Below are 18,078 nucleotides of genomic sequence, written 5' to 3' on the forward strand. Positions count from 1 at the left end.
CCCAAACAAAACCAACCAAACAAAAACACAAACAAAAACCAACACTTCCTCCCCCCCCCAAAAAAAAAACCCTAACAAACAACAAAGCAAAGAAAAACATCCTTCACAAAACTATTCCTTATCTTTTTAAACAAACTTTGTATGCCACTAAACCGTACTATTATTTTAAACACTTATTTTCTGGTGCTAGATCAGCTCTGACAAGAGAAAGGAACTGCTGCTTTTCCTTCTCAGGTTCATCTGTGGTACATAAACACCAGAAAGCCAGTGAAACAAGCTATGAGGGTTTGCTTGCTTTATTTTGGTTTTGGGGCTTTTTTTAAAGTACCATTTTAGAAGAAACACCTAAACAAAACCATTACATTCATGGTGCTGACCACAACACTTTAAGCCCATGAAACCTCAATAAATATTTTTACAATGAAGCCTGCAAGAAGAGATAATACTTCAGACATTTATAGGACTTTTATTTCTCTATAAATGTATCATGAAAGTTGGAAGCACTGAATTATTATTTCCATTCTAACTTTGAAAAAATTAGGGGAGAAAGAAAAATGGATGCCAGAACATTTTGCTAAGAGGAGGCTTTTGTGGAAGACCTCTCTCAGGAGTTCCCATCAATTCATTCTTGCTGCTTCTTTGAAGCCACATCAACAACGATAATTTAATTTACAGTCCAGATAAAAGACATTTCCAAAGGCACAAGGGGAGGGAGAAGGGGGTTAGTAGGGCATTCCCAGTTTAATTCAGTCCAGCTACCTGCTGCCTGTTTGGGATCTAACTCCTGACAGCTCATCCTCCACCAAACAACAGAGCTGCAGCAGATAACAGTGTCCCAGATACCCAGGGGATGGGGGAGGGATGAGTGTCACACCAGAGGGCCCTGCAATGTCTATAAATTGCAGCCAAAATGGATCTAATCACAGCAGGCACTGCAAAAAAAATGTGGCAAGCGTGGTCCTGCTGGGAAGAGGAGATGAGCCCAGGATAGGGGATGCTCCAGCCAGAGGGTTTGATTCAGCTCCCCTCCAGGGCTCTTGGAACACAAGGAGCAGGAAAAGAAATAAGCAGAAAGCATTGCAAGCATGCCCTGCAAACACTTACTTAGGAGATAGATAAATAAAAAGCTCTTATCAGACATGGTTTTAAGGAGAATAGGCTAACTGCAGATTGCCACCAGAACCCCAATGAGTGAGCCAGAAGATCCACAAATGGTTTGGGTTGAAAGGAACCTTTACAGATCACCTCATCCCAATCCCCACCTTCCACAGTCCCAGGCTGCTCCAAGCCCTGCCTAGCCTGGCCTTGGACACTTCCAGGGATCCTGGGGCAGCCACAGCTTCTCTGGACAATGGAGAGGATTCCACCCTCAGTGGGGAAAGAGCAAGGACAGGTTTCTCCAGTTCTAGGCTCCTCCAGCTGTAAGGAGCAGCAAGCACTTGGGGAGGGGAAGAGCTCATTGTAAACACAGAAGGATCAACAGGACCATCACAGCAGGATGATCTCCAGTGATGGAGATGCTGCAGGAGGGTCCCTGCCCACAGCCCCCATCACTCCTCTCCTCTACTGAACTGTGAAGATTGACTTCCCTGCAAACTGGAGATCAAAATCTGTAAAGATATCTAATCTGTACCAGAGCCTGGCTTTCCTGCCCAGCACTGCTGATGAGCTCAGCAGCAGTGTCCATAAAAATACCCTGGCAAAATCCCTGCACACACACAAGCAAAAAAATCCACCAGGCTCAGCTGCTTTTGTTCTGGTAAGCAAGGAAACAATTACTGAAGCTGGAACAGACAACTCCTTGTAAAGAGAAGGAAAGGTGGAGAGGACACAAACAAAAAGCAAAACAACCCAAATAATGAGAGAAGTAGGCAAGTTGCATGAGAGGTGATAAAAGAAAAAGGTTAATAAAGACTCACAAACCAAGCTCAGGTACCACTTGCTGCTGGCCACGTTTCCCATTAGGAGAAACCTCCTGTAAACACTGCATGTGAGCACTGAGCAGAGCAGGATGGGCACAGGTGTGAAAAGGATGTGACCAACATGAGGCAGGGACAAGTCCAAAATCTTAAAGGAGGTGCCTGAACCTGCAGCACCAAGACAGCTGCTGGCAACAGGGTGGTACCATAAAACAACAGAACCACTCTTTGTTTGAAGAAAGCAGCTGGCAGGAGCCAACCTGTCCCTGCAGATATGGTGGCATCAGTTCCTGCCCTGCTCTTCCTTCCCAGGATTTCTCACTACCCTGTGAGGAGCTGGATTTTTGCTGCTACATCCCTCAGGGTCATTTAGAAGATGTAAAACATCGCTTTTCATTTTAAGAGAAATATTTTCCAGCCCTCAAGGAATGGGAAAAGAAATACAGAAAAGCACAAAAACATGATTAACGTGCATTCTTGCACCTGAAACCCCAGAAAACAAAACCAACCTCGTTATATTTGTTGCTGTCTGCTTTCAAGTCCCAATATCTAAAGCCAAGCCTGCAGGTTTTACTGGGAGGGAGGGAGGGATAAAGAACAATGAACTCATCATTCTACCACACTGCAAACAATCTGCTGCTCGGACCTGTCTGTCCAGTGTGGTGATGGAAGGGGATGAGCAGCAGTATTTCACACTCCCAAATCCATGGTCTACATCCCTAATCAGCTCTCCAGTACTTCCACACGCTTCAGGAGAAGATCCAAGCAGATTTATGCGAGGCTGATTCTGGATTACTAGTCCCCAAGGAAATTTTCCTCCCAACACCCACAAGGCAGAGGTTGATTTATACCCAACCTATAATAGACTGTATTCCTTAGAGACAACTCCTTGTCTCCAAACCCGCTGCCATTGCTGAAACTGGAGGTTTGGCTTGGTTTAACAGTTGTGGAGTTTATAAATACTGGAAGCAGCACTCCATTTAGGCTGGAGACAGTTAAAGCACCTTAGACCAACAGGATGCCACGCAGTAAGGAACAGTAATGAGCTGATGACACATTCATAACCTAAAGTTTTCATTAAAAACTCGCAGCCCGAGGAAGCTCACCCCTCCAGAGCAGAAACATTCCGTTCTCCTAATTGCTCAAAGAGCAAATTTTTACACAAACCAGGGGAGAGCTCCTGAAGAGCACACGTATCCATTAGGCAGGAGCTGGGGAAGTACCAGGCAGGGAGTTGTAAATGAGGTGGTGCACAGCCCATCTCTGACACCCTCAGCACCTCAGCATGCAGCACACAGCAGAGTGAGGTTGGGAGCCCCTGCAAGCAGATTCAGGGCAAGGCAGGACTCCTGGAAAGAAGTTGCTAGATACCAAAGTCCCTGGATAGAGCTTTCTCCATCTGCAAGCACAACACAATCTCTTTTCCAGTTTTTACTTGTTTTTAAAGGCGCAATTATCTGAGCAGAGAAACACAGACTGACTGCAGAACTAGGCAGCGTTTGCCACATCATCCATCCAAGCAGAGGTGATGGAAGCCACCAAATCCTAAACTCTCCAAAACCTTGAGGAGGAAGCTCTGCTGAAGCACAGATCTGACTTTTATAGCTGTGCAAAGTCAGATCTCACTGCCAGCTACTGGGAAAGATCCATTTATCTATCCAACTAGAAAAATATCTGCTGGTTAAAGAAGCAGCAGTTGAACAAAGAAATGGCAAGCGTTGGCTGTGTTTTACAATGCACAAGTCAGAGCCACAAAAATACGTTCCTGGGAGTGCCAACATCCCAATGAAAACAAATCCCAGAACACAAAAAATGGGATAAAGGCACAATACAAACCTCTTTCTTTCCCCCACAGTTCTGCCCCGTGACCATGTGCCACAGAAACAGAAATCTGGCTTGGGTAGAACGGTTTTTTTCCCACCAAAAAAACAATTAAACCCCTTTTGTTTGGGTCTAAAGAAAAAAGTAATGCCAACCACTAATAAATGTTGGGTTTGTGGAGTTTTATGAGGGTTTTTTTTAATTGTTTAAGAGCACAAACCAAACTGAGTGGTTGCTCTTTCCAGAATGTCTCCTCCTATTTCTCAACACAAGATGAGGAGAATGAATATCCCAGCTCTCATCACCCTTGTCACAATCAGAACCTTTCTGGAAAGAAAGACCCCAAAAAGAGGAAACCAGCAACTTTTCATCCACTGTCATTTTTCAGACCCTTCTCCTTCACGAGGTTCACGGAGCAGGAAAAAAAAGAGAAGCCATAACACAAATTCAGATACAGAAGTACATTTAAGAAAGCAAAGCACCAAGATTGATTAGAGTGTTCCTCTGCTTTAATAAAGAGCCTAATGATGTCCAAATTATAGCAAAGCTCAATTGTGTAACCAAGGAGCCAAGATTTCATCCTTGATAAGGACATGGATTTCTGTCTCGCAGGAGAAGCCTGCAGTTCACTAACAAAGATGACCTTTCATATTATGCCCTTCAAGGCCACAATTAACTGGAGAAATACTGGACTAACTTGGCAACCTGAGTTTTTATACACTGCGCTAATTTTTAGCAGAACCTTGCCAAGACCATTACCATCATCTAACAAGACAAAAAAAAAATACAAATACAAACCCCACTGCTCTCCAGACCCAAATTACTTTCCACAATTCAGTTTTAATTAAGATGATTAAATTACAGCAGAAATGATTAAGATGATATCCCACAGCAAAGCACTGAAGGTATAACACCTTAATCCAGAAGAACCTGGCATGCACATATTCATGATAAAGTATTCATGAAAAGCTAGAATTTTACACATGAACCAATTCTACATCACTCAAACAATACCTTGGGAGATATTTGTCACAAGTAAAAAAACGGTGACATCCATCAACAGAGCACGGTTTTTCCGAGACTACACAGAAAGAAATTTACTCAGAAAAAAAAATTGAAAAGGCTACAATTACTTTGACAATGTTTCTACAGCTCTGAGGAATTTGGGGGTTGAAATAAGTGGTTTCCTTCTCCTTCACAGGGCTCCCAAAATCAATTTTATGTATAATTTTTTTTCCTCTTTTTCTTTTTTTTTTTTTAATAGAAGTCAGATAAGAAGTGCATGTGAAATCAGGTCACTGCAATAATCATGTACATGGTACGTTTCCACTGCTGCCTATTAACTATGAGGTTTAAATGAATGAGCAATGTCTCAGATCCATATTTCACCAGTAGAAATTATTAATATAAACATAGCTCAGCTCAGGTTTTAACCTTACCATCCAACTGGGCCCACTCTCCTTTGGAGAGGGGTAAATGGTATTAAATGAACAGACAGGGTTCAAAAGGCAGCTACACAGAGGCATGGATTCCATTAAAACCTGGGAAAGGATCCTGTGATAGGAGCCCTGGATGTCAGGGAGCTGCTTGTGGTGCTTCAGCACTGGGTAAAATTCTACCTGTGACCTTCAAGGAATGGTAGCTTCAGCATGTCTTTTAAAAAAGCTGTGCCAGTGTGATGAAAAGAAGTGACAAACCAGCTATTTCCAGGTGCAATCTTCTGGAAACCCTCCACCAGGGCAGGGGGAGGTGACAGAACATGATGGGAGAGTTCTGCAAAGAGGAGGTGTGACCCCAAATTGTGTTGAAAGTTGTGGCTGAATACAAGAAATCACTGACTGAGGAAGCTTTGCCTCGCTCTGGACCTCTCTGCCCCCAAGACTGACTCACACCAAGGGGTTTTGCAGGGTTAGTGCATCAGAATGAAGTCCCACAAAGTAATTTCATGATTATAAGCTGCACTGAGTATAAGCCGCATCTCCAGGTGCCAGTAACTTTTCATTCTTTGTCCGTACATAAACCGCACCTGATTATAAGCCGAACGTTACAATACAGAGTGTGATAAAAGGTATCTGTTCTATCACCATCTGTTGAGGGTGGGGGCAGTGATCCTGATCTCTGTGGGAGATATTCTGCTAATGGGCCATCCACTGAAACCAGGCAGGGCATTGTTCTTTATCTTTTCACAACCCATCCTTCCTCCAGCCAGTCATTTTCTGCTCATGGCCATTGAGTCCCACTGTGGCACTGATAAAATTACTGCATCCCATTGGAAGTTGATCCAGCCAGGGGGAAGAGCCCAACATTTCTTACCAAGATAAAAACAGAGGTTTTGGGACACTAAGGGAGCCCCTTTCTCCACTGGACTCCAGAGGAAAACCGGATTTCTCCACATCACCACTGGAGCTCCGGAGGGAAACTGCACCTTGTACAGGAGCACTGCTCCAACTGAGCCACATCTGTCACTGCAGGAGGATGCAGCCACCATGGGATGGGACTGCTGCCAACACCCTGCCTGACGGGTGTCAGGTTGTACTCTGACTGTGTCAGGGTTTGGGGTTTGTTTCTTTGTAGTACTGTATTTCTATTTTAATTTCCCTAGAAAAGAACTGTTATTCCTAATTCCCATATCTTTGCCTGAAAGCCCCTTGATTTCAAACTTATAATAATTTGAGGGAGGGGATTTACCTTCTCCATTTCAAAGAGCAGCTCCTGCCTTTCTCAGCAGACACCTGTCCTCCAAACTAAAACAGCAACTTTCTGTCCTTTGTCCATATATAAGCCGCACCTGATTATAAGCCGCACTTCGGGTTTGGACCAAAATTTTAGTCAAAATGGTGCGGCTTATAATGGTGAAATTACTGTAGATCCATTCCCAAAATGCAGATCCATTCCCAAAACGCTGCTACACTTTGCATCTGAGACTTCTTTGCCTCTCTTCTCTGAGACAAGAGACTCAGGGGAGGGGAAATCACTAAAAAATAAAAGAAAAGAAGGAATGAAATCTGTATATTTCATACTAGGGAGATACGAACACCTGAACCACACATTCAGAACACAAACCCCTGGAAAGCTCACAAAGAACAAGTGCAATAGAAAAACTTAATGATTTATTTGTTTGTTTATTTATTTAATATGGCTCTGAATGGCCCAGTCACCAGACAGCTTCTCCTCAGTTGTGAGGATCTGATGAGGGGTGAGCCCCAGTCCAGGTGAGAGGTTAACTTTATATTTTCCTTAATTAGACAAAAGAAAGTATAAATGGGAAAAGATAAAATTCCAACATAAATCCTCCACTGAGGCTGCTATGAAATAACTCTTTTGTTTAATTATTATGAGTTGGATGGGCAAACACTGGATCCCGATGGACAGAGAGCAGCTGTTACTATAACAGAAAGACATTCATCTTCCCTTCTTGGGACCCTGAAATTCTATCAACAATGCCTGTAAAACGACTCTTGGCTCCCCCCTCTCCCAGTTTTTGCCTGTCTTTCATACTCAGACCTATTTTTAGCCAACTTTATTTTGTTGTAGCGCACTTCAAAGCCGCGCGTGTTAGCTCGTTCAGAATCATCTCCGTGCGCAAAAAGCACCGGGGACATCAGCAGGGTGACTCTGGGGGGCAGGAGAAGGGCACGTCCCTGCTCAGGGTCTCTCCTTTCATCAGGGATTCACTGAGAAGGAGCCTGCAGACACAATTACCCAGCCAGATACGCTTGCATCTCGTTTACCTCTGAGGCTCGCAGTTACCTTGGAGGTCTTCTCTTAGCTGCTACATAATAAATAGTCGATCCCCACACCATTGCATGGGAAAGGAAATTCTATTTCCAATCAAGAAGAAAAAAAAAAAAAGTTACTCATGTTTGCTTTTAGCAACACTGTGTCCCATTAGATGATAACAGAAGCTATGTATCTGGAGGAAACTCTGTAGCAATAAAAATCAGCTGTAAAAGACTTTCATAGTTATCTCAGGTACAATATAAATGTTAAAATACCCTCCAGGAACGGGCACATGCAGCCAATCTCTGGCCAATGTGAACAGGCAGAGTCTCAGGGTGTCAGGAGACAGCAGCCCTGGGGACAGCACATTCAGTGATTGAGGTTTTTTCCTTTCTTTTTCTTCTTTTTGGCATCCAGCAGAATTCAGGCTGGGTGAGCTTTGTGCCACTAGCTGTACCCAGGAGAGCAAACGCCCAGGGACAGCCAGTGTGCTCATCAGAAGCTCCACCAGGCATTGCTGGTCTTTATCACACACCCAAAGAAGCCTGGAAATGGGGGCTGCAGTGCCCTCGTGTTGTTTCAAACACTGTAAAAGGTGATTAACACCTACACAGGAACTTCCTGCTATTACTGAGCCATGAATTCACTTTGCAAAGATGCTCCAGGAGCCTGAGGAAGAGCCTATGAAAGTAAAACAACAGCAATCAGATCTAAACAGCCCATGAGTTTGGGTTGTTGGCTTTTGTATTGAGTTGTTATAATTTTTGGGTTTCTCTGAGGTTTACTTTTTGGGTAAAGGAAGTTAGGTTTTGTGTTTTGGTTTTATTTTTTAACTTTAGTCTTTAAAATATTTCAAAGGAAGCCCAGGAGCATGGATGGGGCAGCTCAGAGGCAGGCCACAGCCCGTGACAGCATCCCCACCTGAGGCTCCATGCAGAGGTGGTGATGCCACAGCTCCAGGATTCTCCCCAGACCTGGGCACTCAATTCCACACCACCCTGGCAGCAGCCAGAGCCAGCATCCCAGTAGGGCAGCCCCAAACATCAAAATGCCCCATCCTGCTTCAGGTTGTGCTAAGCTCTATCTGCATCCCAGGCTCCTTGCTTTAGAAGGAATTTCATAGCAGGGAACTGCTCCAGGTGTGTCAGCACCAGTGCCTATTGTCCCCCAAAAAATTCAATTTTAGGAGCCAACCAGGTGAGTGTTTTCCAGCACAACTGCAATAGGTATTTGGGAAAATGCCTTACCCCAGGTGTAAGAATGTGCTTTAATGAAACTTTCCTATAAAACTAAAAGTGCCTGATAAGCTGTGGGTGCATGTGAAAGCAAAGGATTATGAGTTCAAACTTTTGTGCACCCAATAGCTGCCGCCAGGCTGTAACTGGATACTCTCGCCACAAAAACCCAAGGACAACTGAATTTCTCAGCCTGCAAATATACAGGGGAATTAGCATTCTTAACCCATTAATTACTCTCAGGAACTAAAACAGCCATACAAATCCCACTGTTCTGGTTGCCATACTGAAGGAAAAAAATCCCAAACCATAAAGAGTTGGAGAAAGAAGAGAGCTGGGAGCCTGAAGGTCGCATTGCCATGGCTCGGTTGTCCCAAGAGTGAGGACAAGGCTACCTCCAGGACAGCCACAAATCTGCACTTTGCTGAGCACCTGCATCCCAAACCAACTGCAGTTTTCCTCTGCTGAGTTCAGGGACTTCTGCAAATCCATGTGGCAATGCTCAGGTCTGAAGCAAAGCCAATGCCTCCACACATCTGAGCACCTACAAAGCTCACTGGCTTTCTTCTCTTCCAAGACCAGTGCCACAGCCCCCTCACAACTTTCCCATTGTCAAGCTCAGCTTGCTGCCTCAGAGAAAGGCCTGGACATCAACTGTTCAAAACTCAAATGCCCTCTTTTCCCAGAAGAAGAAAGGATCAGTACAAACAGAGCAGCTGGAGGGGGGTTTGCAGACAGCTCAGGCAAACTGCAGCAACAGCCACCAGCCCTCAGAGACAATCCAGAGACTGCAAAACATCAGAACAGCACTAAAAGGGCTTTAAAACCCTGAAATATTCTCATTTTCTGAAATACTTTTAAAAAGTCACAAAAAGGAGACGAGTTTTGATTGAACATTTCTTCACTTCAGACCCATGGTCACATTCCTCCCTCCCCAGGAATTCAAAGCAGTCAGCAGAGGTAAATTATGTATAAGCAAAATATTCCTAAAAGCCAAATTTTAGAAGTTACACCCATTACACAGGGCATTTTTAAATAGCTAAATGTCGAAGAAAAGAACAGTTAGCGACCTAGATTGACCACTTGATAGATCAGGCACAAATGCAGCTAACTTTATCCCTCTCATCCACTCAAAGGCTTATCATCTCACACCTTAAGAGAAATAAATTAGGAAGAAGCATTACATTAGCACTACTGGCACCACACAGAAAATTTCAAGTTCTGCTACCATTAGGAAAACAAGTTCTATAATGGGAAAAAAAAGCTTTAAATAAGACAAATATATTAAAAAAAAAAAAAGGCAGGGGCAGTCACAGCACCTAAGACCCTACAGTGTTAGCTACTATGGAATTTTTTTAAATGACAACCTTTGCTGCTGTGGTTTGGGATCATTTGGCACAGGTCTGGGATTTGGGGTAGGTCTGGAAGGTGCCACACACTCATTTCCCCCAGTTTTTTTTTATTTCTCTATAAAACTGACAGCAATGCATTCCATTCCCAGCTTTACTGGAGGAGGATTAACTCACCCCCTCTGCTCCCAGGAGCACCTTTTCCTTCTCCCTTTGTCACACAGACATGCATATCAGACATAAAGAGTCCAGTTCAAAATCCACATCTAAATTTGCATGAGTGTCCACTTCAGTGAAAATTAATGGAGCTCAGATTGTAAAGCACTGCATCTTCTCCTGTGCTTTATTTATTCTCTTTATGTAAAGAGGAAGCACTTGTACACTATACATTGCAATGAGACTGAAAGAGGAGGAAAAAAAAAACCCAACAAAATTACACCTCTGGTTTAATAAAATTACCAGAACATTCTATTTTTTTCCCAGCAAATTCAATTCCAGGTGGACAAAAAGGGAAAATGCAGTGTTCAGAGCACCAACCATGGACCCAAGAGAATGGGGAGCAATGCCCTTGCCTTGCCACTGACTTCCAAGTTCTCAGAGAAGTCACTCCCACCAGGGAATAATGGGTAAATTTCTGTTGTGTTCCCAGATTAAGCACCCAGAAAACATTTCCAAAGGTTTATTTCTGCTCCTTTACATACCCCAAACCCACTATGAAGACAAAAAAGGCTGCTCCAGCCCCAGGCTGCCTCTTGCTCTGCAGCCAGGCCCTCTGAGCTCCCCCAAAGTCCGAAACTGAATCTGTGGTGAAATGACACACCAAGGTGGAAATTGTGGAATTATTGATGAGAAATGGCTCACTGACATCTTCCTCCAGCCAGGCACAGACAGGCTGCTCCTTCCTCTGGATTTCTTTTTGCACACCTGTATGTGTGAGCTGGTCCCTGCTTGCAGGCTGCCCAACCTAAGAGAAAAGATCGTTCCAAGACTAAAAACACACCAAGAACCTCCAGCAGCCATCAGAAGAAAAGAAATTCAAAAATCACATAAGGTGGACAGAGCACACTCGGGTTGAAGGCTGATTTTACCCCATACAGAAACATTTCTTCAGGCAGATCATTCTTTCAGTGCAGGTACAAAATATTCGGTGTGACCTTGGCTGAGCCACTTCATGATGCAGCAGGGAGCACTTGCAGACAGAATTTTCTCTCTCTTGGCCCCTCTGCTCAGGGTTTTTGGGGCAGGCACATTCTCCCTACACAGACAGCACTTTGCAAAAAGAGGAGCTGTATTTTTCTGAGGCACCTAGACACCAGCAACAGATTTTTTTTCTTAAGTAAATGATGGACCAATGCCTCATGCAATAACTTAATCAGAGTAAAAGACTCAAATACTGGCAAAATAAGAGGCACTTGTATGCTGGATGGAAGCATATTATTATTTTACAATGTACACTGACAATTGATGCTCTTAACTTTTAGTTTGAATTGATGCTATACTGTAGCAAAGGAGGAAGATGACAGAGAGAAAAGAATATGAAACTGGTGAAAAATACCAACAGTTATATTCAAATCCAAGCATAAAATGTGCTAGGTCTGCAGAATGCAGGCAGTGTTTCATCTTTAATTTACTTCTGTGCCCCTCTGACTTCAGTGGCTCCAAGAAACCTTACAAAGAAGACTAGAGGGGGAGTGATGTATATTTTTCTAATATACCTTAAAGGAACAAATGACTAATGAGATACAAAATTATTTCAGAATGAAGTAATAATGAAGAGAAGAGATTAGACATTAGTTGATCCTCAATGGTTAATGGAGGGGAAAAGGAAGGGGAAGAGTAGAGCTTATACTGGTGAATACTTCGGCCACAAACACCTCTCTTAAACACATCCAATTTCACTGATGTGAAAATCTCCACATGAAGGAACAGGCGAAAAAGAGCTTAAGTGGGAACAGGGTGCAGAATGCCAAGTGCTACACTGAATAATTCAGATCCAGGCAGTGCTATTGGCCAGGCAGGAAAATCACACTCCCCTGCTAGCTTTAAAATCAAAGGCCAAGGAGGGATAAAAGAGAAAGACAACACCTCTTTAAAGCAGAGATTGCACTCTGCAGTTCCCATTTCCCAAGTTCCCACAACGTTTTGTTGCAGGGAGAGCGCTGGAGCGCGGGTGCTGCGGTGGTGCCAAGGCAGAGCACCTCGGTGCACATCTCAGTGCACATCTCAGTGCACACTGCACCCCTCCCTGCACACCTCCCTGCACACCTCCCTGCACACCTCCCTGCACACCCTGGCACCTGGCAAACTCAGCCACCTGCCCTGGTGGCACCACTCCTCCAGCCCAGCAGCAAGAAAATGCCAGCTCTGCAGCAGGCACTGACCAACCCTGACTTCCCAAGCACTTCTCCAGTTCTTGAAGGGCAAGACCCCGTCAGGGCTTTCACATGGGTCCAGATCACCACTGAGCTCCAGCAGGTTCTCTCCCCTACCTGCACCCTTCCCAAATTACAGCCACACTTCTCCAGGGCCAGATGACAGGGCTGGACACACAGAATTCCAGGCAAGGTTGCAGGACATCGTAAGGAGACATCAGAGCATTGGGGTCTCTCCTTACCTGGGCCCTGCAGAGCCAGGAGCAGGGGGTTATCAAGTCACTTCCACAACTTTTAGACCACTGTCCTAGGTGTGCTTTGTGGAAAGGTGTTACATTTTATGGGGCTTGAGAGATGCTGTGCTCCTAAAATCCCATTAAATTCTGACTACTCTAGTGCAGCACCACAAGGTCAATTACTTTCAACACTAAATTTTAGAAATGTTTCTAAAAGCAGGTCCTAGAACATGGCAGCCAAAACACCTTCTGCTACAAGGTCCCAAACATGGAGTAACTTTGACTTCTATTTATTTTATTTTAAAGATGTCATGGCTTTCTAGGAACAGGCAACTTTGCCTTTGGGCAGAGCACGGAAACACACCCCTGACAGATGCCCAGCCTCAAAAAATCTCTGCCACCCACCTCCTTCACCCTAGATAAATAAAGATAAGCATCCCTTGGTTCCTTTTGCACCTGCAGCACTTCTGCAGGAGGAGTCACCCTGTGAACGAGCACGATGCAAAGCACAGCAGCAGGATTCCTGAGCTGCTCCATCATCCCATTACCAACATTTCAAAGGATGCCCTCTTCCATCTCAACCTGTGCACTGGTCCAGCTCCCCAGAACTGGAGAAGCCAGGGAGCCCTCCTAGGCTGATCTGCAAATCAAGGAGTGTGTGCATGGGGAAGGGGGAAAATGGTGGGAGGGACAGAGGAGAACAAAAACAACAACAAAACAGAAAAGAAAAAAAAAAAAGGAGAGGGGGGAGAGGAAAAAGCAGTGAGGCTGGTGTGTTTCTTTCTTCTCTACCATCTATTCAGTGTCAGCAGGGGAGGTCCACAACTGTTGCGTCACATGGAGCACAAAAAAACCTGACAAGCATGTTTTAGCTGATGGAGAGCAGAGTGGACAGCAGGCTGGTGACAGCTCCAGCGCGGGCAGTGCGAGCCCAGTGCTTTAATTGGCTGCTTCTCCCCATCACAGGCAGCGAGCAGGAGCCTCACAGCCTGCACGGGCTGCTCAAAGGCACCAGCAAGGGCACAAATTTCCGTGTGTAAATACTTTGGTTAACTCCCCAGGCTCAGGTTAGACCCTCACTCTGCTCCAGGGATCCGGGATTTTTGATGCTGTTCGGTCCACAGGAGCCAAAGGGAAGATGAAGGTGATGCTTGGAAATGGAGAGAGGGGAGAAGGGGGGAGCTGCTAAACCACAGGTTGTGCAGGACCTGGAGAGGTGTTTATAAATAATCCACTAAAAATAATACACTGATCACTGGCATCTCTAACACAGCATTTTCTTCTCCACAGAACTCTGACAGTGGTTATCTCGGTGGTGTAATTATCTAGATTTGATAGCAGATTAAAAAAATATATATATCCTAAACACCTGTTCAAGAGTTTTGTGTTTTTGGAGGCCATTGCCATTAACCTTGGGCCACGCACTTCATTGTGTTTAATTAGCAAGCTAATGAAGCCAGTTTTATTCCCTTTCTCAAGCACAAGAGGATAAATACAAGACAGTGAAAGAGGAGACCAGATCCATTTGCAGCACAGTTCATTGCTGCATGGCATTACTTAAACTTGCGCCGAAATAAAAGTAATTTAATGGCTTGGAAAACATGTTAGCAATGCATTCTGCAAGACAAATCCTTTTACACCTTCTGTATTTTCTCAAGCTCATCGATTAAAACATGATTTCTGAACATTTGGGCTGCAGAGAATTTGCAAACAAAGGGCTAAAAATAAACATAATGTTTTCCTCAATGAATCCTCAGTATTCCAAAAAATTAAGCAAAACAGATTTATTATTATTATTTTTTAAAAGAACAGCAGCCCGTGCTCGCTTTGTTACAGCCAGCCAAGGTAGAGATGAGAAACATCAACAATGGAGGTCAAGCGATTTTCAAAAAGCCCACCACTTTCACAGAGCCCTAACATGTACACACACAAAAGACACACTTTGAGCAAAGTCCAGTGTTCTGAATCCCAGCAACACATTCCAACTTTGGGTATCTCAGCTTGTTTTCCTCTTTTTTATTTATATATATATATATATTATTTTTTTTTTCACTGAACAGTTTTAGGGAAAACTGGACAATGAAGATCACGTTGATAAATACTCATAAATATCACAGGAAAGGCAGAAAGGCTTTAAAAGAGAGGGAGGGATTTACAGGATGGCTAATGCACTGATTTAGTGATTCAAGAGGACCTTTCTAAATAAACATAATTATATTAATTTTGGGGGGTTTCTTTATTGTATTTTCAAGGGGGGGAGGAACAATTCAGCATAGGTATGCCCTGTCAGATTATCTTTTTCATAACATGATACATTTAAGAAGCTTTCAGGGTGCTTTTTTTTTTTTTTTTTAAAGCAATTGCTTTTTTTCTTTCAACTTAGATTTCAGTCACTCTGTGCACAGAGCCATAGGAGCAGGTTAAATACCAAAACCAAAACAAACAAAAACCCCAATGCCATACCCAAAACAAAACCAAAAAAAATCCGGAAGCCATCTCTTTTATTGAATCACCCGAGATAAAAGGATTCCAAGATATATGGAAAGAAAATACATTGACCATAAATCTCCTTTATGCACATAATAGAATTTTCCAGCCAGGAGAGCTGTAGTGATGATAGCAACGCCGAGCACCAGGAATGCTGCTGGCACACACACCAGCCCCACACCCCCCCTGCTCCTTCCAAAATACCTGCTCTCCTCAGCACTGCTATGTAAATACAAACCCGCACAACCCCCTTCCCAACACATGGAAACCAAGCTGCGTTACAAGTGTCCCGGCCATCAGATAAAAAAGCCGAGCTGGCTTTGCTCGCTAAGACAGTAATTTATTTTATTTTTAAATTTTTATTGTCCGCTCCCTTTTTTATTGCCAATCGCACGGTGTGACTTAAAAAACACAGAAGCGCTGGCACCGCCGGTAATGGCAGAGGCAGGCGGTGGCAGCGCATATTTAATGGGCACTCGGAACAAAGGAAGCCCGGCTGCAGGAGCGCCCCGGGGCCGCTCCGCGCCCGCTCCCCCCGCGGCCCCGCCGGGCAGCGCCTTCCCGGCCCGGGGGACACGGACCCGGACCGGGCACGGGGGATCCCCCGGCCCCCACCCTGCCGTGGGGATGGCAAAGCCGCCGGGAGCTCCCCCGTGTCCATCGCTGCAGCATCGCTGCCCCCGGAACCCCCGGGCCCTCCCGAGCCCCCCGGGCCGGAGATGGAGGGGATGTAAAAATTCACTGCCCAGTGCCGGGCAGGGGGTGCGGGCTCAGCCCAGGGGGGTCGTGGTGACCAGGTAGGAGGGGAGGAGGCAAAATTGCTGCGGCACCGGTTTCTCCGGAGGAAAATGCAGCGATAATAATAAAAAGAGAATAGGGAGAATGATAGCAATGATATAAACAATAATTAAAACAAGGAGGGAAAGCGAGGAGCGCGGGGATTTCCAGGGCTGGGGGCAGCACAGGGGGTCTGACCCTTCCCGGACCCCCGAGGGCAGCGGGATGGGGCAGCCCATGGAGACCCCTCCCCGCGTCCCCCAGCGCTGTCCTGGTGTCCCCTCCAACTCCTCCGGCCGTGCCCGGGCTTTGGGGGAACTTCCCCCGCGTCCCTCGGCACGGCGCGCACCCCGCAGGTTGGAGATGAAGTTTGTAGCCCATGTCCGTGAATTAAGTGCGATGAAGATACAAAATAAACACTCTCCTCCGCCGCAGCAGCCTCCTCCGGAGGGATGCTCCCCAAGGCACACACACCCTTTTTCCCAACTTTCTCCCGGCTCCCCGCGGAGCCAGGCAGCCCCGAGAGGCTCGTTCCGCGCTAACCCCCACGGGTCCGCGGCGTCCCGGGGGGCTGGTGGGGAACTGGGGGGTTCCTTCGGGAAGGAAGGGGGGTCCCCACATCCCCCCGAGTGACACGAGCGCAGCCGGGCAGGAGCGGAGCGCACACATGGCCACTACCTGAGAGACCCCGCAGCACTCCGGAGCGACCCCCGCTCTCCTCCCGCAGCTCCCAGCCTGTCCCCCCTCCTCCTCCGCCAGCTCCTCGGCTTCTCCCCCACGCCCCCGCCCAGAAGTAAATGCCCATTTTTGCAAAGTTTCCTCGAGATCGCGCCGTGTTTACATTGCCATGAATTCCCACAGGCTGCCTGGAGGGAACAAAAAGCAGCACGGGAGGACTCGTCCTGAGAGCAGGGAGAAAACGGAGAGGGAGGGCGAGGGAGTGAAAAGAAAATAATAATAACAATAATAATAATAATGGAAATGAAGCCGATGCAGCGGTGGGAGGATTCCCCAGCTCGGGTGCTCTGCTCTGCCTCGGAGGGTGGCTGCAAATAACCGCACGGCCCATTCAATTCTGCGTTTGGAGACACGACCGAGAGCCCGAGCGGGAGGTAAACACGCCGAAAGGCTCTTACCTGCACAGAAAGTTCCCCAGAGCACGGCGAAAGTCAGCCACGAAGCAAACATAGTCCTTTACTTTTTTTTTTTTCTTTTCCTCGCGTGCACCTCTACCCCAAGGGGAACAAAAATAAAAATAAAAAGATCGAGCGCGTGAGAAGAGGGGGGGAAGAAGCGCGGCTCTGCCTTCCCTCTCGCTCTCAAAAAGAAAAAGAAAAAAAAAAGAAAAAAATCCTGGGGGTAGGGGGTGGGAAAAAAAAAAAAAAACAAAAAACAACAACAAGAAAATCGGATTTAATTCCTTCGCAGTTGCAAAATTTATCCAGTGGAGACGAACAGACCCGGACGGTTCGACCTGCTCCTGCCCGGCCCCACCGTTCGCTCCCAGCTTTCCAAGAGTTTCTTTCCCTGGGCTTTTGTGCTGGGAGCGCGGCGTGCACCACACACCGACTCCCCCTCCTCCTCCTCCTCTTCCCCTTCCCCCTCCTCCTCCTCCTCCTCCTCCTCCCAACCCAGCCCCTCCGGCTCCCCCAGCAGCGAGGGGCGAGCGCGCACCCCCCCCCCCCCCCCCGCGCGGTTCCCGCGCAATGCCCGCGCAGCCGCGCGCGGGATGCGCGCTCCCCCCGCTCCCCCCGCACACACGCGCGCATCCCCCCCTTCCTCCTCCTCCTCCTCCTCTTCCTCCTCCTCCTCCTCCCCGCGCCGGCAGCGAGCGGCAGCAGCGGGGCCGTGCGCGCTTTTTACGGACCCCGCATCCCGGGAGGCTGCGGAGCGGCAGGCAAGGGCCGGCGGAGGGGGCGCGGGGCGGCCGCGGGTGGCCGGAGGAAAGGAGGAGGAAGAGGAGGAAGAGGAGGAGGAGGAGGAGGAGGCGGCGGGGGCCGCGGCATCGCGGGGCTGCGCGGGGCGGCGGGCGCGGGGGCGCGGCGGGAGGTGCCATGTGCGGGATGGGGAGGCGGGAGAAGAAAATAAAATAAAAAAAACACAGCGTGGAGGGGGAAGGGAAAGAGATGCTTGATGGGGTTTGGGGTTTTGTTGTTGTTGTT

At 46.6% G+C, this 18,078-nt stretch overlaps 1 protein-coding gene across 1 annotated transcript in view; it reads right to left on the bottom strand.

Annotated features, from left to right (window-relative positions):
- Positions 1 to 17,498, bottom strand: part of ACVR2B (activin A receptor type 2B) — a 107,677-nt gene extending 90,179 nt beyond the window's left edge. Inside the window, exon 1 of the mRNA XM_033065675.1 lies at positions 17,053 to 17,498. Coding sequence (XP_032921566.1) covers positions 17,053 to 17,104 — 52 coding nt within the window. The 5' untranslated portion in view covers positions 17,105 to 17,498. The remainder of the gene's footprint in view (positions 1 to 17,052) is intronic.
- Positions 17,499 to 18,078: the final 580 nt, after the last annotated feature.

The sequence above is a fragment of the Catharus ustulatus genome, chromosome 1 (genome assembly GCF_009819885.2).
Source record: "Catharus ustulatus isolate bCatUst1 chromosome 1, bCatUst1.pri.v2, whole genome shotgun sequence".
NCBI lineage: Eukaryota > Metazoa > Chordata > Aves > Passeriformes > Turdidae > Catharus > Catharus ustulatus.